The 27,230-nt window shown below is 38.1% G+C and overlaps 1 protein-coding gene across 1 annotated transcript in view; it reads right to left on the reverse strand.

The window, feature by feature from the left end:
- GRM8 (glutamate metabotropic receptor 8) overlaps window positions 1-27,230 on the reverse strand; it is a 366,995-nt gene that overhangs the window by 9,064 nt on the left and 330,701 nt on the right. Inside the window, exon 10 of the mRNA XM_053465208.1 lies at window positions 679-925. Within this exon, the coding sequence (XP_053321183.1) occupies window positions 679-925 (247 nt within the window). The remainder of the gene's footprint in view (window positions 1-678; window positions 926-27,230) is intronic.

Here is a 27,230-nt window from a genome sequence, read left to right on the forward strand (position 1 = left end):
TTCCAGCAAGCAGGTAGGCAAGCAATTCACCCAAGGTGCATTTTACCACTTCCCACAGCTTCATCAAATTTATTTTACAATAAAGGACTCTGTACATGTTGATAATCTTGACATGGTTAAACCATGTTCTAATGCCATGAATAAACTATACTTACAGAAAATAATATCTTGATGAATATTTTATTGGTGACTAATTACTAATAATTCTAAATGTATGCAGTGTTTAAGTAATACATTTTTAATATACAGATAGCACCATTAAAACATGACCCATGATTAGTTTTCTCTGTTTTAATCTGTATTGGTTATTCTTATTTAACTTCCACTGGTTTAATAAACTTTTTTTAGAATGTTATTTAAAAGACCAGTATGTTGTGAACACAATAAATATGTTGAACTGTCACGCTTATACAGTTATACTTGTGACTTCAGGGCCACTACTGTGTAAAATTATATATATATATATATATATATATATATATATATATATATATATATATATATATGCAGGTTAATTTTAAGGTGGGACTCTCGGAGAGCTTTCAGAGTCATTAAATGTGTTAATTCACACAATATATAGCAAGCGTCTTTTCCAATTACACAGCACATGTCTAAGAAATGAATACCTATATCTAAAAATCTTCTAAACGAGTTTACCTTAAGAAAAGAAAGACTTACAGTTGGTTTCAAGACTTTCACAGAGCTCTGTTTTCACTTCCCCATTAGGTCGGTCGTTCCCTTTTTGGATCAGTTTGCTTTGCATGGTAGCGGCTGTCACTACTGCCTTGAAGCTCCTTTTTCTCTTTTGCACATTTTGCTCCGGATGAAAGATGATAATGTAAACTTTGGGCATATAGAGCATACCCAAGGATACAGAAGCACTTAGACTCATGGAGACTGTCAAAGTAGTGGTCTGGATATACATCTGCCAAAAAGGAAAAAATAAGATAAAAACACTGTGCGAAACTTAAGAAAATAGACTTATGATTTACCAGCAACTCTATTAAGGGAATAAATCACGAAAAATGTATATTGCAACCAAAATAAGCGTATTGTGTTTTATGTATGTTTTATGGTTTTATGTATGTTTTTTAAACAGGCAAATGTTTAAAAAATACTCTTATCATAATTACATTAAATTATGGAAACTACATATAGCTTGCATGTTATGTCTGTAAATGAGTATAATTGTTTTTTTTAATATTTTGTTTAAATTGAAGGAACTACTTTACCCTAGCTGAGGGCCTATATGTGGCATACCCAACAGAACTATCAAGTTTCCTGTTCAGATCCAACCTCCACCCTTTCAATCAACAACCTCCTTAGATGAGCTTTAGACAAATTAATTATCTGACTTGTGCATTCAGATTTGTATGAAATTTGAGTGTTTTTTCTGAAAGTTATAAGGGACCCAAACAAAACAAATTAAACTGAAATAGAGAGCTCTGATTTTTCCATAGCTTTTTCACTCTCAATGATGCTCACGCTCTTACATTCTCTCTCACACTCTCATTCAAAGTCTCTCACACTCCCTCTGCATGTCTCCCTACATTCTCCGCCAACTGCTTTCATGTCTCTGCCTCCTTTTTTGCAGCTCCGATTTTTTTTCTTGCCTCTTTTTGTTCTCTGTGTCTTTTTCTTTGTTCTTTTCTATGTGAACCAGGGAGGCTACATAGGGAGGCTAAGCACTTCTGCAAAAGGGTGGAGCCTCCAGACACAGTCTGTCCTCCGATTGGAGGAATGCGGAGAGGCTCTGCCTTTTTGTGGTAGTACTCCAAGATACCAGAATAATGCAGACAAATTAGCAGATAAACAAGGGTGCAGAAATGTTTCTCTTTCTTCATGAATTTATCTTATTCCACAAAAGGGCAGAGCCATGGGACAGCCTCTCCTCATAGAGAGACATTGATAGTTTGAGATACTGTAAGAAATAGTGACTGAGTGTCTGAGAGAACTTAAGAGAATGTGTGTGTGAAAGCATGAGAGAGTGTGTGAGAGTGAATGAGTGACGATTTTCATTTGCAACTGGGAATACGCCCAGCATTTTGTAAAAACGGAAATGACTGGAAACAAAATTCATTGTCTGAAAAATGGGACAAAAACTTGCCCAAATTGTTTTTGGTCTATTTGCACAAGTCTATTAATTATGCAGATCCTGACAAAAGTTACTGTTGCTAGCACCATTGTATACACAGAATTGCTTATCTTAATTTGTAATGAAAATACGGTATATTGGTTTATTTAGCATATATAACTGTAAAATGTAGGATTTGGGGGGAATATTACACATCAACTAATACTGATGCGTTTTGTATTCCGTCAGAAACTGTAATAACATTTTTAAATGATCAGTTATTGCCAACATCATACATTCAGGTAAGACAAAACATTACAACTCACCAACTTCAGTGTGGATGGATCAACACTGGAAAAATGGGCTGAGTTGGCCTTACCCTATGCATAGTTAGTGGAATGACTTGAAATGTTGGATTATGGATTGTGTAGGTCCAAAGATGCCCTTCATTTGTGTAATACACTATGGTTGGCCATACATAATGCAGTTAATTTGGTGAGATGGAATACTTCATTACACCTCAACTAACACACAGCTAAAGGTTTAGTTAATAAGCCCCTAATTTAAATACAAAATAGCTCTCACTGAAAACAGCACATTCCCAATACAGTAATGTTTATAGAAACATAATAATTGTTACACAAGGACTCATTAATGTTTCAAATTTGCATTTATATAGGATAATGTAGCTTTTTATTCTTTTATCTTTTTGATATCTTTTTGATAGTACAGCATACTTTAAAAGGTTAAATCATAAAAGAGTTTTAGTAAAAGACGTCTTTGCTCATAGGCCCAAGCGTGTATTGAACAGGGACATGTAAGTTCAGCAATATAGCTTTCATTACTATGAAGAAAAGCAGAAATGCACCTGATACAAAAATGGACTAGAATATGGTATAATTTACTGTTTTATTTATATCCTAAGATGGCTAAAGGGAACATTCATTCATAAAACGTGTAGTTTTACTGAAGTATGTTGAAGTCAAAAACATAATGAGCCTATTGATTTCTCGAAATTGTAGTTCTATAGTAAGGTTGGAAAAAAAAGACAAAAATGTCCATCGAGTTAAACCTTCTAGGATATCCCTAACTGTATTGATGTGATGACACCAAGCAAAGAAGTAAGAAAAACCCTTACACAACTATATATACAGCCAGAATAATCTTTGCATCAACAATAGTATATTGCAGAGCTTTATAGCCCTTACTGTGAAGAATGTTATTGGCTGTGTTATCTGCCATGTCCTTCCCATGCAAGGGGCTCATAGCCACCTTGAATGTATTTGTACATTGTGAGAAGTGACAATATGGTTCCTATAACATAGAAAAAAATCTACTTTTATTTAGAAGAACAGTAGTATTTCATGTACCATCAGTAGGTGGTTTTGTTAATGAAAAAAATCATAGGGTAAAGTAAATATTTTTTATTATTATGTTTATATATACATAAATAAATATATATATATATATATATTATTTTTTATTTATTGTTTACCTCCAATAGTATTGGCAATATATTTAATATTGGCTAATTTGTTTATTTACTTTTTGTAATGCAGGTGTACACATAAATTCCAAATGCTCCAGTTAAAGCCATGTAAGTCATCAATATAAGCCGTTAGCATGGGGAAACAGACTATAGCCCCATCAACAAAAGATATAGTGTTGAAAGTATGTTACTTTGCTTCTACCCTAATGAATCCCCAACCAAATTACTAATATATTAATATATTTGGTAACATCATCAAAATTATTTTTGGACTGAGTGAGTGGAGACTTGCTCACCCTTATATAAATAAATAAAATCAGGCCCAGACTGGCCATGGGACACACCAGGCAAACGCCTAATGGCCACTGCCTTACAGTAATACCTGGGGCTCAACTTCTCTTGGTCTCCTGTTTGCCATCCTCCTCCTGGCCCATTTCCCAGTTAAATAACTGTGTTTCCAACAACATCAGTAGGAACGCTCACTGACATCAGTGGGAACGCCTTTAACATCATTGGGGCCACCAACAGCATCTGGACCATCCACTGATGTCAGCAGGACCACCTGCGATGGCGGCTTGACCACCCACTGACAGCAGCGGGACTTTCTGCCCACATCCTGCAAAGGGAGGCCTCCGGGCAGGCCCGGACTGGGACAAAAAATAGGCCCGGGCATTTAAGCCTGAGCAGCCCATATTTATTTATTTATTTATTGTTAAAGCCTCCCGTACCATCTTTGCATTTAATCATTCACACAAATCATTAACACATTCATTAATGCAATCTCATACGCATTCTACCCCCTCTCTACATCTTATCTGCCCCTTCTCACTATGTTTCCCCTTTTCACTATGTAACCCCCTTCCCACTTTGTAACCCCCTTCCCACTTCTCAATATGTTCCGCCTCTATCTATCCCCTCTCCCCCTTTCTCACTATCTAACCCCCCTCCCTCACCCTACTTACCTTGTTGCCGGAGCAAGCAGCAACTGCGACCACGCCTGTGCCAGGGCAGGATTGACTTAGGGGCTGATGGAGCTGCAGCTCCAGGCCCCCACCTTAAAATAGGTCCAGTCAGGACTAGACTGACTGGTCCTATATGGCCGCATTAACACAGAGCCCCTTAAGCCCGCCGCAACTACCCCCTCCTAACTATCTACCCTCTCCCTCTTTGAAGTTCACTTACCTTTCAGGAGTCCTGTGGTGGGGGTGCAAGGCCTCTGCCTCTGTATGGAACAGTATAGAGTAATGGGAGTTATGATGTACTTTTAGAGCATAATTAGATCATGAAAAAGACATTGGAAATGGTACAGCATAACACCCATCACTCTCACACACTTACCAATCCACACGTATACCAATCCACACGTACACCAATCCACACATATACACCAATCCACACATATACACCAATCCACACATATACACCAATCCACACACATATACCAATCCACACACATATACCAATCCACACACATATACCAATCCACACATATATACCAATCCACACATACACCAATCCACTCTCACTGAATGTTTTCCTACCTTTCCTCTTTTCTCCTTACAGCTCATTTTCCTCCTCTTCGCTCCTCTTCTTCAGTTCTTCTGTCTTCTCTGTCTTCTTCCGGTTCAGAGGGCACGGACAGCGGTGGGCGCGGCTTCAGTGTTGTGCGCCGGGATCTGACAACAAACCCCGGCGCACAGCAGCTGTTGCCGTGCGGATCACAAGGGAGCGGTATCGGAGGTCTTTAACAGACCTCCTGCTCCCTTGAGTGATTTTAAGCCGGGCTGAACCTGTTAAAGACCTCCGATACCGCTCCCTTGCGAGCCTGCTCCTCCAGCGGCGGACATTACTGTCCGTCTCTGGAGGGGTGCCGGGTGCCGCAAGTTGGCACCCCCTGATGAGCGGCACCCGGTGCGGACCGCCCCCGTCGCGCCCCCTGGAGTGTGGCGCCCTGCTCTAAGAGGCCGGGAAGCCCCCACCAGGGCCGGCCTTAGGGGTCTGCGGCCGCACAGGGTTTAAATGAAAACATCGGGTTTTTTTTTTCAACTTTATTTAACATCATCCATGTTAAATAAAGTTAAAAAAACTTTATTTAACATGGAGGATGTTAAATAAAGTTAAAAAACCCCGATATTTTCATTTAAACTTTATTTAACATCATCCATGTTAAATAAAGTTAAAAAAACTTTATTTAACATGGAGGATGTTAAATAAAGTTAAAAAAACCCCGATGTTTTCATTTAAACCCTGTGCGGCCGCAGACCCGTAAGGCCGGCCTTGGTGGGGACTTCCCGGCCCCTTAGAGTGGCGGACCCGGTCACAGTTGCGGCGGGCTTAAGGGGCAGGTGCCCCTTATGCCCTGCGTTAATGCGGCCGTAGGTAGGGTAGGGGCCTGGAGCTGCAGTTCCATCAGCCCCTAAGTCAATGCGGCTCTGCCGTGGCCCGGCCCACCGGGCAAATGCCCGGTGTGCCCGATGGCCAGTCCGGGCCTGCCTCCGGGTTACCCGGAGCAATAAAGCTCCCAGGCATGCTTACAGTCCTTCACAGTTACCAATCCTTCGCCGCATTACTTATCTATAAAAGTGTAACATGCAGTTGAGTGCAAGTAATTTATTTGTGGCTAGCCTTAAAGTGCCGGGACTGATTTTACCATTACAGTTCTATATGATGTATGTGATTATTTTAGCTGCTATGAGGCATTAAAATATTTGCGCATGAAAACTTGCTTAAGTTTTAGAGATAAAATTGCTGCAATAATAAATTACTAACATTGTGTTTATTTTTCAACAGCTACTGCCAGGATAAATACATCCATCATTCATTTTTCTGACTTTGTAAATGTAAAAAGATTAATAGGTAAGGTTTATTGTGGTGTTAATGCAATAGTTGGATTGTTTTAATTCTTTAAATACATTTCCATAAAGCCTTTTTGTTGGTTGCCCCATTTTCAATTCATTAAAATCTTTGAATTGAGTTCAATACAGGAATGCTAATTTTCTTTCTAAAACATCAGGCAGTTCTATATATCTGACCTTTTTAGCCCGCAGCTGTTCTATTGGTTGCTTTATTTTGTTTTCTAACTTAGATTATACAGTGTGAAGAAAGATGAATAAGTAATCAGGCCTAAACTCTAAGAAAGGTCAAAGTAGTACATCATACCATTATGTCTAATGAAGTGTATTTAGCTTAGGGAATGCAAATCATGCATCTGATTACATTGATAATAGCAGCTGACAATAGCTTTACATAACAAACCTGAGAATTCTTACTTTCCTGATGCTTGTTTTTGCGTTTTTTTCCCTAGCAAAAAAAAAATAATTTTAATGTCACTTTGGACCTCCAGTATACATACTGAAGAATGGATTTCCAGGAATGTATAAAAGCTCATCAATGTTTTTGCAAGAGTTAGCTCTTTTTTGCATTAACTCCCAGAAATGCATTCTGTAATATTTATCCCAGTTATATTAAACATGAAAACAAAACATTTCAAAAGTACAGTGTCTAAAATTATGATCTATTATATATCTGTTTCCATAGGGTTTTCTGACTGTTTTCTGTCTGTTTATAATATATTCCATTAATTATATACCCGGTGCCGAAATAAGACTAGTAAAGTAACACGTATTATGTATAGATCAAAGCCAATAGAGACGTAATAAAGATATTTGCATGGTAGCAGCATGTACATTTATATGATATTTACAGCCAACTAACTATAAGGCATCCCATCGGAGTCTAATTTATTTTTTATAATGAATTAAATTAATATTAAATGTATTGATGTCTAACTTTTTTAGTTATTTTGAGTATTAGTAAAGCTATAGAATAATAATGCCTTCTGGTAAACTGCACTACAGAAATACATCAACTACTATACCTGTGCATTGCTTTCTTTTGTGTGTGTCATAAACTAAGAAAGAATGTAGAGTAATTTTGAACCAAATTTGTCAGATTAACTTTTACTACCTCCTGAGGCGTTTTATACCTATGTAGGTCTGTGGAGGGTTGTTAGTTTAAGGCACAGCAGATATTTGTAACTTTACAGGGATTATTTACTGCCATTAAAATGAGTCTGTTAATTGGTTTTAATACAGACATTTTTATTAAAGCAACATAATTTTAACTCTTTTAAAAGACATTTGGAAATACACTCTAGGTGATCACCTCTGATGTAAATTGCCGGTTCCTTTGCATGCGTGTGGTTTCATATCCCAGATTATCAATATAAATATAATTACTATGAGTATTTCACCAATTTTGTTATATTAAAAACTGTACATTGTGAAATAAGTGAGTAAAAATTAATTTTGTAGATTAAGTAGGATTGAAGATATACTGAAATATATTCTCTAAATTCTTACTCAAAAGTATTGTTCAAAAGAAAAATGTATTCTCTTAATAGTGTGGCACTGTACTAGAAACAGATTGTATCCTTATTATAATATAGGCTAACCTTTTAGTTTCCTTGCACCACACAATCTTTACTTAGGCACCATGAATACTGATCTCAAAATAATAAACATATGTTAACATTCCTTTTCTTTTAAAATGCAATCATAATATATTCAGCCAATATAAATCAATTTATACAAAATATGTTTACATTTCTTACTTTTATTTAAAAAATGCAATGATAATATATTCTTAAGTGACATGTATGATGAAAGGCATGTCTTTATTTTTGATTAATTTAGATAATACAGAAAAACTTTTCAGTTTGTGAAGTTGCAACTTTTCAAATGTTATTCTTAAAAAAAATAATTACATTTGAATGATATACCGTATTGGCTCGAATATAGGCCGCACTTTTTTCCCCCACTTTAAGTTTTTAAAGTGGGGGTGCGGCCTATATTCGGGGTCTAGCGCCCGACGCCCGGGACATGCAGTCCCGGGCGCCGGGCAGGCAGCGGGGTTAAGATACAGATCCCCCGCAGCGGTGCAGGGGACCTGCATCCTTCTCCCCGATACGCTCAGACAGCCTCCCCTGCCAGCACTTCCCACGGGGGGGGGTGCCGGCACGGGAGGTTATCTAAGCGTTTTACCTCTGCCCACCCCCGACTTACCGGAGCAGACTCCCGGGTGTCTTGCGGGGCCGGCGGGAGACATTTACGCAATACGCAAATGCAACTTCCGGTAACGGTACCGGAAGTTGCATACGCGTATTGCGTAGATGTCCCTCGCCGGCCCTGAAGACACCCGGGAGTCTGCTCCGGTAAGTCGAGGAGGGGGGGCAGAGGAGGACAGCGGCAGCAGATCTCGGGGAGGGAGGGCAGCGGATCTCGGGGAGGGAGGGCAGCGGATCTCGGGGAGGGAGGGCAGCGGATCTCGGGGAGGGAGGGCAGCGGATCTCGGGGAGGGAGGGCAGCGGATCGCGGGGAGGGAGCGCAGCGGATCGCGGGGAGGGAGGACAGCGGCAGCGTATCGCGGGGAGGGAGGACAGCGGCAGCGTATCGCGGGGAGGGAGGACAGCGGCAGCGTATCTCGGGGAGGGAGGACAGCGGCAGCGTATCTCGGGGGGGAGGACAGTGGTAGCGTATCTCGGGGAGGGAGGACAGTGGCAGCATATCTCGGGGGGGAGGACAGTGGCAGCATGTTTTTTTTGGTGCTTTTTTAAAGAAAAAAAACTTTTTCTTTAAAAAAGCACCAAACTTTTAGGGTGCGGCCTATATACGGGGGCGGCCTATATCCGAGCCAATACGGTAGTATTTACACTGAAGGATTATGTGTCATGAAGGTAATTGATGACCCGTATTGAAGATTCATTATTCAACCTAGTTTTCTCTTGATAATTCTTAGTCAGTTTCTGTATTTATGTCTATTAAAATCTATTGCCTCTTATAATACAAATGGCAACAATTCCTCCTTTCTGACTGGGAAGATAGCAATTTCCTATCTTTTTATAACTCCAAAAAACCCTATTAAATAAGGGAACACACTTCTAATTAAACCATTAGACATATTAGCGGATATAAAATCCAATGGGAATTATTAGTAATTAGCAGAAGACAAGAGATGAAGCTTGACAGAGAAGGATTCTCTTAACATCAAGTAGCTATGCCAGTTCATGTTGTGACATTTTAAATACTGTAAATATCTTTGTATTTTTATATTAGATTCTTTATAATGTGTGTCTCTGAGTTAGCATGGAGTCTTTAGTTCAACTTGATTGTTGACTCTACTTAGATGTGGAAAAGAACATCATCATTATATCCGTTCATGCTCACATTTCCTAGTTGTCCCCTTCTTCTTACTTTGTCAATTGACCCTGCTTAAATATTTTATTAAAATTGAAAAATGAATGTCATTCTAAAAAAATGCTTGAAAATAGTTTAAAGTTGCAGCAATCATTAAAGATCTCTAGTAATCAGAGATTTTGTTACAAAATGTATCTTTATAAACCATAAAAACAAATGGAACAATAATTTCTGTGAGGATAATTCGTAGTGCCTAAAAGGGAAAACCTTATCAACCAGGGCCATCGCGCATTAATTATGTATTACAAAGGATTCTGCAAATCTTTATTACTGCAATTACAATATTTGTATTTAAGACTCATTCAAAATAAATGAAAGAAATAAAAGGAAAGGTGCTAAACCTATGGTTACTACATCATCAGGAAACTGAGGCTGTAACCTAGGCATACCTTCCATTTTGTGGGACTGTCCTACTTTCTCTTGTAGCTACCCCACTGTGGGGATCATGGGCCAGTTAAGGAGCAAAGACCTCCATCCCAGCTCCCACATGTCCACCTCCAGAAGCTCTGAAGCTGGGCATCATGAGGTAGCACTTCAGGTAGGGCCTTGCCTCCAATTCCTGGCTGGGGTCACACCTCCAACAAAAATAAAACACATAATATTTTATAGCAGATAAGAACCATTTGGCCATCTTATCTGTCTGTGTTTTTCTGACTTTAAGATGTGAAGGTATAAAATTAGAGTAAAACAATTTTATCCCATGACCATACTTGTCCAGTTCTTCAAAAATACATTGCTAGAATTTTGACATTGATTATTTCTAATATGGTTGTACATCAATGCCTTCATTACAGAATAAGTTATGAAAGAAATGCATGAAATACAAATAATTAATATGCAATCTCATAACTAACTTTTTAATTATCTCTTAAGGCTGTGTTTTATTCATTCAACCTATATTAATAGGTCAGTGTCTTTAAAAGACTCAGGAAGTTAGCTTTCTATCATTTTTTTTAATGAGTACAAAAACCCTGAAGGTTTCTTAAGGTAAAACATAGTGAATAAATACAGGAAAAAATAGTTTACTTTTGCAGAGAAGAACACTACATCCATATGTATTTAATAAGCAAAATGTAAGGCTTTCCTAATCTCACTTTACTGCATGCTGAGTACCTTTTTTATAACGTAATTTTTGCTGATCTTCTGTAGATTCCTACTGTGCCTTGAGGCTGAGTATGTTGTGAAGTCAGTTGTAAGTGGAAAAGATCACTTTCTTTTTAGATCATTTACCTTCACAATTCTTAAGTGCTTCATAGTCGTTAAGCCATTAGGATGCATAGGTGAGACATTTTTTTGCAGTTTAAGTTACTAATAGTTCCAATAGATGAGTAAAATGAAGTACATATATTGTACTAATATAAATACAATACTAAAACATAAATTACTGTATATATTACTATATATAGTAATACTATTTTCCTATAAATGAACACAAACTTAAAACTATTATAGAACAGGCATCAAAAAATGCAGAACATGTTTATTTGACTGCAGAAAGGGTTTAATACTTCTGTGTAAAAGGTTGTGGAAAAGAGTATCAATATATAAAGTAATACATAGCAAAACTATCACAAACTTTACATGGACACAACTAGAACCCTATTCTGCTCTATGCAATAGTATATACTACATTTTATTAGCATGAAATCACTTTGATCTGAAAGGGGAACTTTCACATCTGAGATCATCCATAAAACTAGCTTTCCAATAGGTATTATTTAAATGTTCCTTTTCTAAGAGTTAACTTTTCTAGCCAGTGGCGGAACTACCGGGGTCGCGACTGCGACCGGGCCTTGGAGTTCTGCCAGTCAGGGGGGCCCAAGGGATGCCGAGCAGTTATTTTCAGCAACTGCTCGGCGCACTTCTGTCTCCTCTGCCGCCGCTGCCGCCTGCCTCAGCGCTGCCCCAACTGCAGTGTTGGGAGCGTGAGGCGTCTGTCTCGGGTGCCGGCATATGATGTCAGCAGTGAAGCCGTGCGCACCGTGGCAGAGCAGCGACCACAGAACTGCATGGTAAGTGACCTACAAAGGGTGGGTAGGGAGAGGGTGGATAGTGAGAAGGGGGGTAGGAAGAGGGTATACAGTGAGAAGGAGAGGGTAGATAGTGAGAAGGAGGGGGTAGGGAGAGGGTAGATAGTGAGAAGGAGTAGGGAGAGGGTAGTGAGTGAGAAGGAGGGGATAGGGAGAGGGTAGATAGTGAGAAGGGGGTAGGGAGAGGGTAGACAGTGAGAATGGGGGGGTAGGGAGAGGGTAGATAGTGAGAATGGGGGGTAGGGAGAAGGTAGATAGTGAGAATGGGGGATAGGGAGAGGGTAGATAGTGAGAATGGGGGGTAGGGAGAGGGTAGATAGTGAGAAGGGGAGAGGGGGTAGATGGTATGAGAAGGGGGTAGATTGGGTTTGGGTTAACAGATTCTCACACCGGGCCCTGAGGCTTCTAGTTACACCCCTGTTTCTAGCACATTTATTACATTGGCTTCCACCAAAGGTGTATCCAGGACATTTGATGCAAATGTTTCTTTATTTTCTTCATGCACAATGCATTGAAAACCTACCAAGTGGATAGATGTAACACACACTTGATTCCATTTGCATTGTTTTAGCCAACAAAACATTCACTTCTGCAATTAGAGATTATTTTGCGTTTTAGTTTTTTTGTAAAGCTTTTTAATCCCAAAACTTAAGTGCAAGGCGTCAGTTAAAAGCATAGGTAGTATCATAAAGTGCAACAGACAATAACACATGGTAATCTCTCTTTCTTGTCTTTCGAAGTACCCTCTGTCCACCTTTTCTCCCCGATTGCTCTTTGCGTTACAGTGATCTACCGGCCTCCTGGTCCCACCTCACACTTCTTTAATCACTTTGCTGCTTGGCTTTTCCACTTTCTTTCCTCCACCATCCCTACACTAATCCTAGGGGACTTCAATATACCTATTGATGACCCATCCTTACCTGCTGCTTCCAAACTACTTTCCCTTTCCTCCTCCCTCGGACTCTCACAATGGACTAACTCCCTGACGCACCGCGTCGGTCATCAAATTGATCCAGTTTGTTCCACATCTCATTTCTCCAACTCTCCCATCTGTCTGTCTGATCATAGCCTGCTTACATTTAATCTCAACATACCACACACACCTTCTCTACCCAAGAAACCACCCCAAACCTACCCTAACATCCGTAACCTCAACACTCCACAACTTACAGATATACTATGGGCACTCCTCTCAAGTATATCCTCCTCCTGTCCTGACACAGCTACAGCTCGGTATAACCATACACTAGCCTCAGCCCTAGATATGGTTGCTCCTGTAACTGTACTCAATCCTTCACGCCATCCACCTCAGCCATGGCATTCCACTCAGACATGCCTCCTTCAAATGTGTTAATGTACTGCTGAGCGCCTGTGGAGGAAGTCTCGTTTATCTGAAGACTTCATTCACTACAAACTCATCTGGTGTATTCCCATCCTCATTCAAACATGCCATCATCCTCCCCATCCTAAAGAAATCTTCCTTTGATCCCACATCCCCATCAAACTACCGTCCAGTTTCACTTCTCCCGCTAGCCTTCAAACTGCTGGAACGATTAACCTACAATCAACTAACAAACTTTCTCTCTTCAAACTCTCTACTTGACCCTCTACACTCACTAAAATTACTAATGACCTCCTTGCAGCTAAAACGAAAGGCCAATTCTCACTGGTTATTCTCTTGGACCTCTCAGCAGCCTTAGACACAGTCGACCACCCCCTCTTCCTACAAACCCTCCATGCTCATGGCATCTGTGACACGGCTCTTTCATGGCTTAAATCCTACCTTTCTAACCATACTTTAGCGTCTCATTTACTGGAACATGCTCCTCTCCCCTACCACTATCTATTGGTGTTCCTCAAGGCTCAGTTCCCTCAGACAATTTATTTCTTCCTTTGGTTTCCAGTACCACCTATATGCAGATGATACCCTAATCTATATTTCTGCTCCTGACCTTCCCCCCTTCTAACTTGCCTCACTGACTGTCTATCAGGAATTGCATCATGGATGGCATCCCGTTACCTCTCTCCTTCATCCCTCACATCCAGTCCCTCACCAAATCCCGCCACCTCCACCTGAGAAACATCTCCTGAATTTGCCCTTTCCTCATATAAGAAACCACCAAGTTACTAATCCACTCCCTTGTGATATCCCATCTGGATTATTCCAACTCCCTACTAACCGGTCTCCCCCTCTCTCGCCTTTCACCGCTTTAATCCATCCACAACACTGCAGTCAGATTAATTTTTCTCTGCTGCAGTTCCTCATCCTCTGCTGCACAACAACTCTGCACCACCTTACATCTCTATCCTCCTATCCAAATACACCCCTACCTTCCCCCTTAGCTCCTCTCATGACCTAAGGCTATCTTCTACTGTTGCTACCTCTTCCCACTCCCGTATTCAGGATTCCACAGGAGGGGTGTCCGGCACGGGTGAAATCCTGAATTCCTGTGGAATGCCCTTCCCCGTTCCTTCAGACTTTCTGCCTTGTACACAACTTTCAAAACCTCTCTGAAAACCCACCTGTTCAGGGAAGCATACAACATTCTTTCCCAGTACTCCCAACCATCATCATAATCAAGCCATCTGAATAATCAACAGCTTCAACACATCATCGGAGGCAGATCAATTCATCCCCATCTAAGCAGTTCTCTCCTATTGTCTCACTTCCCCCTCAGCCACCGACTAGATTGTAAGCTCGCAAGAGCCGGCGCTTTATAAATAAATAATGTAAATGTAAAGTAATGTAATCATTAGGTTACCAACCAAGTGAAAAACATATTTGGTATAGTTTTATAGGTGTTAAAAAAAGGTTGGAGGGTAATGTGGAATAGGACAGTTTAAACATCCATTTGCCCATAAGCAAGAGTAGTGGTGCGGGTTGGGGTAAAAGTATTGTTTAGCTGTACACACAAAAGAATGCTCTTCAAGAAAAGAAGATGAGACAAAAATAATTAATATTAATTTTTAATTAAAATTAATTAATATTCTATCAATCACTTGACAATGGAACTGACTTGAAATGCATTGGTTTTCCATGTTGAGGTTTGAATTAAGAAGTCCAAAAATATGTTAGAAACATGTCAATAACAAGAAAACAATAACCACAATACATGAAATAAGTAATGATAACATAAAAAATGAATAGGCCAAATATTTAAAACAGCTTGTTCAATATTTGTTTCAAACATGCACTTAGATAGCTACTGATTAAGATTTTGTTATAATGACATTACTTACAGTTTACTGAAAGCTTCTTATGCAGTCTGGTAGCTTTGTATAAAATCAATTGTACCTTAATTTTAATGGATTAGTCTGCTACTTAGACATATCTACACAGCAGATAAATTAGGAAACGCTGATTTTCTTATAATTATCAGTCCAACGGGTTTGGATTCTAAAAAGTGCTCAATTATTTTGCACATATGGCTGACATAAGTGTCACAGTTCAAGTACTTGATAGACAAAATATTAAATGAAGTGCACTTGCTCAAGAGATCATTTTATTTAGCATCTTCAAAGCAAAGCATAATTAACTTACACTGTCAAATAAAATGATCGAGGCTTAAATATGTAACAGCTGGTTACCGCAATGTTTGTAACATGGCAGGTCTGCCTTTGGCAAATAATGCTAGGCGCAGGAAACCAATGCAGTATGCTAATAACTCCACTGTAATAAACAAGGGCTAAAATGAAGATAGAGGCAGAAAACAAACAATCAAACAAATCCTTCTGGCCCGTAGCTAAAATAAAACTGGCATTAATGAATGTCGTGCTTGATGAACATTACAATGACATATAACCTAATTTTAATAATAGACATTTGGAAACCAATCTGCAATGGAAAAACAAAATCTTTTCAATACGAAAGCTATTTGTTATTTATGATGTTGCCTCTGTGCTGATTAATAGACAATGCTAACATAATTAGTCCACATGGGATACAATTTGTTATTTATCATAATTTTTTATGAAGTAAGTGAAATTATCTTATTCGCCCTTGAGCGTTTGACATTCACCACCGTTATGTAACTGCTGATTCTGCATGCCGTACATAAACATAAGACTTTCTTGTCAGAGTTTATTTGTCAAAACTTATCATGGGATAAATTATGAAAACAGACCAAACTCTAAGCATATGTATTGTGCCTATGTGTATATACATACTGGAGTATTGGTTACTGCATTGCCTCTGATGGGAGACTGGGTTTTGAATCCCAGCTGGAAACTGCCTTGCCTTACGCTTCCAGTAGGGGTTGTCGGGTAGCTGGGCAAGACTCCTTAAAGCCTACCTCTTAATGCCTACCTCAATAATATGAGAGTATGTCGCCCAGATTAATAAATATTGCGTTAGATGTTGAGGCAATCTGATGTCAAGTGGGCAATCTGATGACATGTGGGTTGCTGTACTAGATAACAGAACCTGGAACCTGGATGCATAGAAGACCTACATCGACAATAAGTGAGAAACAGCTAGTTATCCAACGCTTCAACATAGTGAAGAGGAAGCTACTCTCACAACTTGAAATCAACCAACTGCACGTTGTTACCAATGCTTCAACATAGTGAAGAGGAAGCTATCATTGGAGAAGAACCATTGCGCAATATGCTAGAAGATGCTAATATATGCCTCACAACCATCCCTACTACCACCATAAGTCAGACTAATGAACTGATATACATGAATGAGCTATGATGCCACAAGATGTCAAGTTCCTTGCCAAGTATGTAGTAAAAACTCAACCACAAAGATAACAGGGAGTTTTTGTAGTAGTTGCTATGGATTGGAAAGTGCTTATTCCTCCATATTTTCAATTATTGTTTTTGTAATCATGCCTAACTAATTACAGTACACTCAACTTTAGCTTCATACATTTAAATACGGGTGAAATTCTTAAAGCTCATGAAAGGTTTTATCATAACATTGTTCATTATTGTTTCTGGCCAAATTATTTCTATGCAAAGTTCAAGAAGCATGATGGTGAAAGCCCAAGTTGTCAGTTGTGTTATGTCTTAACTTGACAGACATAACTTGATATAGTCCGACATCACTTAACTATATGATCACAAACAGCATCTCTATTTGATGAGTCAAGTTACTGTCAACCTCAAGCAGCAGTCAAGTTCATATGAGTTTGCAAAGTTGAACACGACTTTCAACTCACAGCCTTTTTATTTCAATACCTCAATCGATGTTTGACTATTTAGCAGTAACAAAAGTCTATCAAATCTTTCAACTCTGTCAATGAATCATGTTTTTATGAATGATCCTGCCAAACTGAATTTTAACTAAACTAAATGTAAACAAATTTTTTATATGCAAGATTATTGATTGGCAACAAAATAGTTTACACTGCGTAAAGAAAAAAATATCTTATTAATTGCTGCTGTAAAAATGCATTTTTATTAACATCATATTAACATTAGCATCGAAATAGGATTGGATTATTCTTAAAGCAAATTCTAGTATGTATTTGTTTTAACACAATATTCGCTATTCACTTTAGAGCGTTGTCTACATTACAACGTATGTTATATTTGTCTATTAAACACAGACTTGTTATAATATAAAATATTAGAGAGAACTATTTTGATAATGCTTGTCATGATGCGCAATACAAAGCAGGAAAAAAATATCAATAACCTAAGAGCAGAGCGCTTTGGTTGAGATTGATATGCATTGTTGTGGAATGCACCATAAAATGTATTGTGATCTATTTACAGAGCTATACTGTGGAATACAAATGCTGCATGCCTTTTCTAGGAACACATTGTTAAAATGTGTCAGCGATCTGTTTTTGAGATAATCCATTACACTTGAAGGATCCAATTTTAAAATGTAAGCATTTTTATGTAACTATTCTTAAGAAATAGCCTTTATAGCCATTATATATATGTATATGTATATTTAAATACATATTTTAAATGCATATTTATTTCTATTTTGTATGGTTTCCAGTGGAGTACACTGCATGGAAATCAAAGTGTGCTTTCTTAGAATTTCGGATTTAAGAAGATGAGCTCTAATCTTATTTCCCTTCCCGCTGCCTGTGTTCACTAAAGCTTGCAGAATGTTTGTGTGCTTCATGTGTATGCACATGACATATTTCAGCTCACCCACAGCTTGCATACACAAATTTATAACCAGTAAAATGTGCTCCTTCCACATCTTCCATACACTTGTTAATTTTATCCATATAATTCTACGTTAATATTATGCATTCATTTAATTCTGCATGTCTGTGTTGAAGGAACAATGTAGTCCCCATAACTGATTTTTTAAATACATTTTATTACATGCAAACTTCTGCATGCAGTATTTTGCTGTTGCTGTAATCTCATAAAGCCCTGCTTCCTGATCACCATACCTGGGAACTCTCAGAATTAGACCTTGAGTCAATGTTAGTGTCTCAGGCTGAAGGAGCAAATACTTAGGGTCACACAGTCTTGATCTGTATCCTTCCTATTCTAAATTGCTGTGGTTGTATCTACGACTCTCAATTGGTGCTTTTGCTACCAGTATGTTATGGTTGGTATCCCTGCTTGAATGCAGGTGACTCAATTAAGTACATCTTTAGATAACCACAAGTTTCCATGAGGACCGGTATTAGAGCCAAGTGTTTCAGGGTCAGCTCAAATAGAAAGTTTCTCCAGGCATGCTGGTCACTGTGTGATCAGTACACAGTGGGATTGCAGTGAAAAGACAAAAAAATATCACCCTCTACAAAAAAGTTAAATAAATGAAATACTAATATTGACAAGTAATTAAACATGAAAATAAATGAATACATATTTAAGGACCAAAAAGTGAACAAATGCCATCAGTTTAGGAAATAACATCTCCAAACTTGCAGCAATAGTAACTCTTAAGAATGTGGATTTAGTGGTGGTTAAAGATCTAGATCTAACTGATTGCCTAAAAAGCAGTTTCTGGCAAAACCTTTGGCAGGCTTATTTAGCCAGTCGCTATTGACAGGTGCAGTTCCAGAAGGTTGGAAGTTGACAATTGTGGTGCCACTTCACAAAACAATGTAGCAAGGAAGACCACAGATCAGTACGTAGCTGGGAAATTAATGGTTAAAAGAAAATATTGTTAAATATTGTAAATTGATTACAAGATCGGAAACTGCATGGGTTTACTGCAGGGAGATCTTGTCAAACTAATTAAATGTATTCCTTTGGGTAACTAAAATAATGGAACAGGGAGGGGCAATAGATATAGTTTACCTGGATTTCAGTAAGGCAATTGGCCCTGCCCCTCATATAAGACTGATAAATGAATTGTACTGTTTGGATTTGGATGCTAAAATAGTTAGCTGAGTAAGACAGCAGTTGAGTGGCAGGAGGCAGAAGGTTGTAGTTAATGGGGTCTATTCAGAAGGAGGTCTTGTGTTACCAATGGGGTATTTCAAGTAGCTGTATTGGGACCAATATTAGTGGTATTACAAAAAATCTTAATGGTAAGGTATTGTTTTTTGCAGATGGTATAAAGGTCTGCAAAAGTATACACATTCTTGGAGAACAAGCCAAATGGCAATGTATTTAACTAAATTAGAAGAATGATCGAGAGTGTAGCAGCGGCAGTTTAATGTTGATAGGTGTAAAATAATGTAAACAAAAAAGAGGGACTGGGGAACAAGTATTTCTGAAGACTTAAAGGTAAGCATGCAATACAATAAAGCATTGCAAAAAACAAGCAGGGTGATGGGTTGCATATCCAAAGGTGGTAGCAGCAAGAAGAAGGAAGATATTCTGCCACTTTAAAGATCTCTGGTCAGACCAGGGCCAGCCCTACCATGGAGCAGAGTGGGGCAAAGGCTCAAGGCGGCACTTTTGAAGAGGCAGCACTTTGCCGCCCCAAGCTTTTTTTTTTTTTTAACCGGAAGAGACAGAGGGCGACGTGTGGTTTTCGCTTACCAAGTTGTCAGTACCCGCTTGGCGCCCCTCTCTCTCACCTCTGCGAGCCCTCTAGCTCGGTCTTGGTGCCGGCTTGTAATGCTGAGCGCCAGAAGATGACGTCATTTCCGGCGCTCAGCATTACAAGCCGGCACCAAGACCGAGCAGGGAGACTTGCCGCAGGACTGCTGAAAGGTAAGTACAAAGGGGGGGGGATAGGGTAGATAATAGGGAGGGAGAGTAAGGGTAGATAATGGGGGGTCAGCAGAGGAAGGGTAGATAATGGGGGGGGTCGGCATTTTAAACTTTCCCCCAGGTGGCATTATGTCTTGGGCCGGCCCTGGGTCAGACCATACCTAGAGTACTGTGTAGAGTTCTGAAGACCCCATCATGAGAAGGATTTTCACATTTTGGAGAGAGTTCAGAAGAGGGTTATCGAAAAGGTTTGCAGGATAAAAGTTATCAAGGAGGGAACTCAATTTGTATAGCTTGAGGGAATGAAGAGAAATATCAAATGTGATAGACACATTTAAATACAAAAAAATGTTTTAACAAAGTCCAGTTGGGAAGTTTATTTCATTTTACACCTGCTGTGATAATGTGCAGGTCTATAGCCATGGCTATACTTTTCATAGTAGCGAAGAGTAACTGATTCTTAAATCGGAACATAAAGTTTAATTTTGAAACAAATATTGGTTTAATCCAAACTACATGGATAATATTTTCTCTGGATTATTGAACCTGAATACCATGATAGAGATCCGTTCCAACAAACAGATGTTTTACTCTCTTGGTTTGAAGCAGATTTTAGTAACCTGTGAGTTAATGTCAGACGGAGTCTAATTTAGCAGTCCTTTAAGGGCTACGCACAAGCCTAACCCAACTGTTAAAGCATATTAGGCATGTATATATTTATAATTAAAACCTTATCTCATAAATGCAATAGTATTATGAAAATAGACTAGCCTCACTTGCTCTAACAGAGAGAATTTTCACTCTTCTGGACAATTAATGACCTGCTATTTGCCATTAATACATAAAATGGGCTTTTAAGGTCAACTAGGATTCATTATCAAATACAGTACTATATTATGGTAAGATCCATAACATAATCAAATACAGCTCATATGCAATGTGTAATACTGTATAGTGCTTTTTCATGATTGGCCCACTATAAGAAAAGGCATTTTTTAAAATCACAAATTGCTTAGGCTGCTAAAATTTCCGGCTCCAAAAACACCCTACGCATTTTGTTCTAGTCAGTCTTTGACATTTTCTGTGATACATAAAAATGAAAGACTAGAGTACCTGCAAAGAAGAAAAAATGAAATGTAAGGTTTGATTCTGTTCTATAAGATAAGGAATGTGAGGTTTAATTCAACTGGTTTAGTATTTTATAGTAGTTAAAATAAGAAAGTGTAACGTTCTATTTACCTTTTTGAGTTTTGTTGTAAAAAATTAAAACATGTAACTAAATATGTCAGTATATTACAAAATGGTTTATACAATTAAAATTAAAGCAGTTTTACTCTTACATGTAAACACTGTGGGCCACTTAAAACCCAGTTACAAAAAAATAAGCCAGTCGTTTCCTAAACAAAGGCTAAAATGCCTAGTAGGCCTCTGCATCTTTTTGCCTATTCCTGTACAGATAACTGTCTAGGCCTAGGGTTGCAGATTCATTCAAGAGGCAGTCTCTGTGCCAACGTTACTGGGAAAAGGTTATTTACTGCTGTAAGTAGATGGTGAGTTGTTATTGTTATCCTGGGTTAGGTCCAGGTCAGTGCCCCACTTGCATTTCACATTTTGGATATTCTCCAAATTTTGTCAGACACATAAAATACAATAATTTGTGTGATTTTGTATCTAGATGATTATTACCGTTGGTGCTTTGCCACTTTTGACTCCTGTTATAACCACAGGATGCATTTCCCATACTGGGCTGCCTGGTGAGTCACTGCTCAATGGAGCAGTTTCTAAAATCCAATATCTCCCTTATAACAGGTCTATTTACACTATGGTGGTCTTTGCCTAGCTAGCAACTTCTGAGCAAAACAATAAAGAGGGACATCTATACCTCAAGGGTTATTTAACCCCTTAAGGACTGGGCTCATTTTTCGTTTTGTACCCTGTGGGACCGAGGCTGTTTTGACACTTTTGTGGTGCTTGTGTTCAGCTGTAATTTTCTCCTCACCCATTTAGTGTACCCACATAAGTTATATATTGTTTTTTTCAGGACAAGATGGGCTTTCTTCAGATACCATTATTTTGATCGTATCATCTTATTTACTATAAAAAAAATAAAAAAAACATGGTGAAAAATTGAAAAAAAACACATTTTATGACTTTTATTTGAAAAATCTTTTACTCACCTAAAAAAGCAAGTAAAAAAACTAGCTAAATAGATTCTACTACTTGTCCTGAGTTTAGAAATACCCAATGTTTTTATGTTTTTTTGCTGTTTTTTGTAAGTTATAGGGCAATAAGTACAAGCAGCGTTTTATGATTTCCAAATCTTTTTTAACTAATCTGCTCAGTCTGCCTCCATCTCCTCTTTGGAACATCTTTGAAGCCGGTTAACTCAATTTAACCCATTCAAACCATATATTTTTGAAAACTAGACACCCCAGGGTATTCCAAATGCTGTTATTTTAACCCTTTCCATGCACCAATTATACAACTACACTTTGTCAAACTTTGTAATAGTAATTTTTTTTATTTTTTTTTCCACACAAATTGTACTTTAGTTATAGATATACAGGTTCTGGTATATGTCACTATCAAACAACACCCCAATGTGTGTTCAGGAACATCTCCTGAGTACAGCGATACCCCACATGCATGGGTTTGTCAGATTGTTTGGCTGGTAAAAGGCTACTTTTGGGGCATGCGTAATTCAGGTGGTCATTTGGTCATTCTGCCTCCATCTCCTCTTTGGAATATCTTTGAAGCCGGTTAACTAAATTTAACCCATTCAAACCATATATTTTTGAAAACTAGACACCCCAGTGTATTCCAAATGCTGTTATTTTAACCCTTTCCATGCACCAATTATAGAACTAAACTTTGTAATAGTAATTTTTTTTATTTTTTTTTCACACAAATTGTACTTTAGTTATAGATATACAGGTTCTGGTATATGCCACTGTCAAACACCCCCCCAATGTGTGTTCAGGAACATCTCCTGAGTGCAGTGATACCCGACATGCATGGGTTTGTCGGGTTGTTTCAGATTTAAAATGCCACATTTGGGAAGTGCGCTTTTTTTCTCCATTTTGGTCAGTCTGTACCTATGCCCTATCTTTGAGCTAGGCCACTCCAATTTACCCCATCAGCCATTTTTTTTATATATTAGACACCCCTTGGGTATTTGAAGTGCTTTTATTTTAACTCTTTGTTGAGATTTTAGAGAAATTTTAGCACTTGCTCAAAATAATAAACTTTATTTTTTAATTTTATTTTATTTTTTTAATACTTTTTTTATATTTTTTTTTACACATTTTGCTGGTACTGGATGGTTCATCTAGTGACATCACTGCATAATTATTTTTAAATGTTAGCACATTTTTTTTATTTTTTTTTTCCATTTTTTATTTTTTTTTTTTAATATTTTACTAATCACATAGTGATTAGAAAGCTGGGCTCCATTGACTTGCATGGTTGAATGCAGTACCTGTATTCAACCAGCAAGTGGAGCCAGTTCTCTAGAGGGTCTGGAGACCCTCTAGCGAACTTTTTCGTCTCTATTGTTTTATTTCCCGGGCCGCCTCCATCTTGCTTGATGGCGAAGATCACCGGCAGCGGCGGCTGTGACCGCTCTCCGGAGCGGTCACAGCCCACCTAGAGGTAAGTGTTTGGTGTCGCTGGATGCCTCCTGATCGAGGCATTCCAGCGACACCATTTAAGTTTAGGAGGCGATCGTTGATCGCCTCCTAAACGCTTTTAAAACGGGCGTCCGCCGCCATACAATGTATGGCGGCTGTTGACGCCCCGGGGAGGGGCCAGACATGGCCCCCGATGCCGATCTCGGCCTTGCTGAATGCCTCGACATTGAGGCATTGCAGCAAGGCCGTTTAAGCGAAGAAAGTGATCCTTGATCACTTTCTAAGCTTATTTAATTTTTTGACGGCAAAGGTCGCGAAGGGGTTAAATAGCCCCACTGTGCAAGGGGTAAATAAAAGGGGTTAAGAGACCGAAAATTAAAGTCCCCATGGTAGGGGTGATGAGGTCAAGTTATAAAAGAAAAAAAAGAAAACAATCCATCTTTGCCAGGTAACAGCATTTTCTAAAGTGGCTGTTGGCTGCGCTGGAGCATTCTTATAAAATACCAGCGCTCCCAGTGTTAGTAGCCTGTATTACATCTCTATTGACTTCAATAGCCGAATGCTAAAGAAAGTCGGCTTTAGTGAAAGATGGACTTTTGTCCAATATGAGCAAATTTGCTGGTGCAAACAAAAATAATTGCCAACTCACAAGCACTTGCACTAAGTGTCAAGAGTTTCACATACTGTCGTTATCATAGTAGTCTCCAGCCAGAGAGGGCCAGCACCTTTTCAGCCAGTTGACAACTATAGCCAATTGGCCCTGGCCCCCAATGAAAAAAAGAAAACACAACAAATATAACAAGGTTACTTTACTAGGAGTGTGAGCGTTCATGGTTTTACTGCAGTCATATATTATAGTATGTGACCCTGCTCATAGCTCATGTCCCAGACCAGGCCAGCCTAGTGTTAAATGTCATATGAAATGTCCAGGCATGTGATATTCAGATGGATTTAGGGGGGATTTGTTTGCCTCTCCCCCAGGCCAGCCACCCCCTGGTCTCCATGCTCATTTTCCCCTTATACACATATGGAACATAAAGAACAGAAGTGGTGTGAGTTTCTTCCTTTAAGTCCATTGCTATATCAGATTTATATTACAAATAATTACAATACCCCAGCACATTTGACTTAACTAACATCAATTAGTATTAATTATAATTCCACGTTTATTGTAGTGACATTATCAATAGACAAACAACACATTATGATTATGATACTATCTTACTTTTAAAACATTTTAATCTTTACAATCTGGTGCATTTGGAAGAATTACTTAAGATGTCAGATATAAGGACATCCTATTGACAATTTGTATTGTATTTTTTAAAGAATCATGAGAAATATTTAAAAGAAATAACAATATATGCAACTATATGGAATAAAAGTTACAATAATGAATGGTCATATGAGAAATATTAAGTGCTGTTTAACTGAGATGACAAGTAGAAAATACAGATCTAAAGCCAACCAAGTGTACTGGTGTAGAGAAATACATCACTGATAGCTAACCTGACAGGTTACATCTAACTTACTTTGTGATAGACTGTGACTTTTAACAGGATGTGAGCACATAACAAAAATATGTCTTGGCATTGACTTTGATGTACAAGATTATATCACTTGGAAAGATCCCCAAAAACTAGATTTGCAGATCACACTATTTAACATTCTAATTAATGGAAATGCTTCTGTGTTTTCTTGTGTCAAAGCCAAGCTCTGCAAATGTATGAAGCCTATTTTTGTTTAGTTATACTGAATGTATTTTACTCTTTATGTATTTATAATTATTATCTAGCAACTGTATATTGTAGAATGTGTATATATATATATATATATATATATATATATATATATATATATATATATGTTGAGATAAAATATATAGTTTTTCAAATATGCACTACCAAAGTGATATTTGGTTTTGATTCTCTGTGGCACTCAATGCAATACCCAGTGCCAAATCTAACAATAACAAAAGCCACCTTAAATTACTAGGTTCCTGTTACCTTTACTTCTGTGGTTCAGTTAGATGCACCATGAGGGCTCAGGTGATTCACTATTACTCTCCTTCTACAAGAGTAGACTTGAGGATCAGATAATTATCATCCCTATGTAGATGGAACGCCCTACATTGAAGACAGATGGCTGCCACAAGGCAAGCATGCATCTTCCCTCCAAAAATACTTTGGGGGGAAACACATTTTGCCCTTTGCAAATTTCTAGTACACTCACACGATAAAAACATGCATGTGTGGTGCTTCAATGTCCATCTGAAGAGAAGACAGTTTAATGCACTTGATCAACAATAATTTTTTTTTTATAAAATTTATAAATGGATATTATAACCTAACCTGCCAAATACAGAAAATAAAATGTATCAAAAAGAAAGAGCTTCAATTATGAGTTTATAGTTGAGACTCAAAGCATTCATAATTGTGAGCCTAAACATTTAGCAAGGAATAAGGTCCGCCTTGAGTGTACATGACTCCTACTTGTGCATTGCGCATTCCCTTTTTATGTATTTTTTCTTCCCCTCGGGTGGAATTCAGTGGTAGCCTATTGACAATATAAATGGCACAGACAGAAAGCAAACAAAACATGAAGTTCCCTTTTAAAAAACATGGTATTGCCTCTATATGTACACAAAATCATGTTTTGGTTTCATAATTTTTGGCTTTACAATATATAGCTTATACTACTGCCCTAATATAACACCCATACCTTTAAAGTAGTTAATGTTTTTCAACTTTTCAAAAAAACATTGATTGATAATATATGAATAGCCATTTAATGCATACGTATTTTATTTTTAAGATTAATTAAGCTTAGTGAGGACAAATAGTGCTGATGTTGTCCGTGGGTATAACTTTTTGAAATACTGCTTTCATAAGGCAAGAAACATTTACACAGATCATACTTTCTATTTGTTAAAACATTATCTTGCAAAAATGGAAAGTTCCATGTAAATATACTCCATGAAAATAAAACACGTGTTATTCACAAACCGAGACACAGGATTATTTGAAAATAATTCTAAAATTAAGGAATATGTATGAACAATTTTACTTGGACAAATGAGGATTAAATACCCTAATCTGTCAATTGTTGGGCATGCCAGGTCATACTACTTTAAATTGTGCAAGTTATAGTTGGAGGCATGCAAGTTCAAAGTATGGGCTTTTGGAAGGGGGGGCAAAAGACCCCCCAAAAATTTAAAGAGGTCCATTTTACAGAAGAATGACACTGTAATTGACACCTCATAATGCATAGTGAAGTTGATAAGCAGTGCAATCTTTAACCCCTTAATGACAAAGCCCGTACATGTACGGGCTCAAAATGCATTGTTTTCATTGGTTTCACCGCCCATTGTCCTTAAGGGGTTAAACATTATGGCGGCCAGGGAAGGTTATTTGGCTAAACATGTGCTTGCTATGATAAATACATTTATAGGGTTTATGAAACAATATAATTATGTTACAGGCATCTGCATGTTCTACAAAACTGATTAAATTACTTATGTATAAAGCAGTGTTATCACCAGATACTAGAGAGAGAGCTTTTATTCACTTTATTTCTGATAAGGAATAAATAAATTATGATATCTTTCTCTACTAGCCTTTCAGTAGTTTCGTTTTAGTCATAAAGTTTATTCTGTGTCTGCTG

The sequence above is a fragment of the Spea bombifrons genome, chromosome 4 (assembly GCF_027358695.1).
Source record: "Spea bombifrons isolate aSpeBom1 chromosome 4, aSpeBom1.2.pri, whole genome shotgun sequence".
NCBI classification, from domain to species: Eukaryota; Metazoa; Chordata; class Amphibia; order Anura; family Pelobatidae; genus Spea; species Spea bombifrons.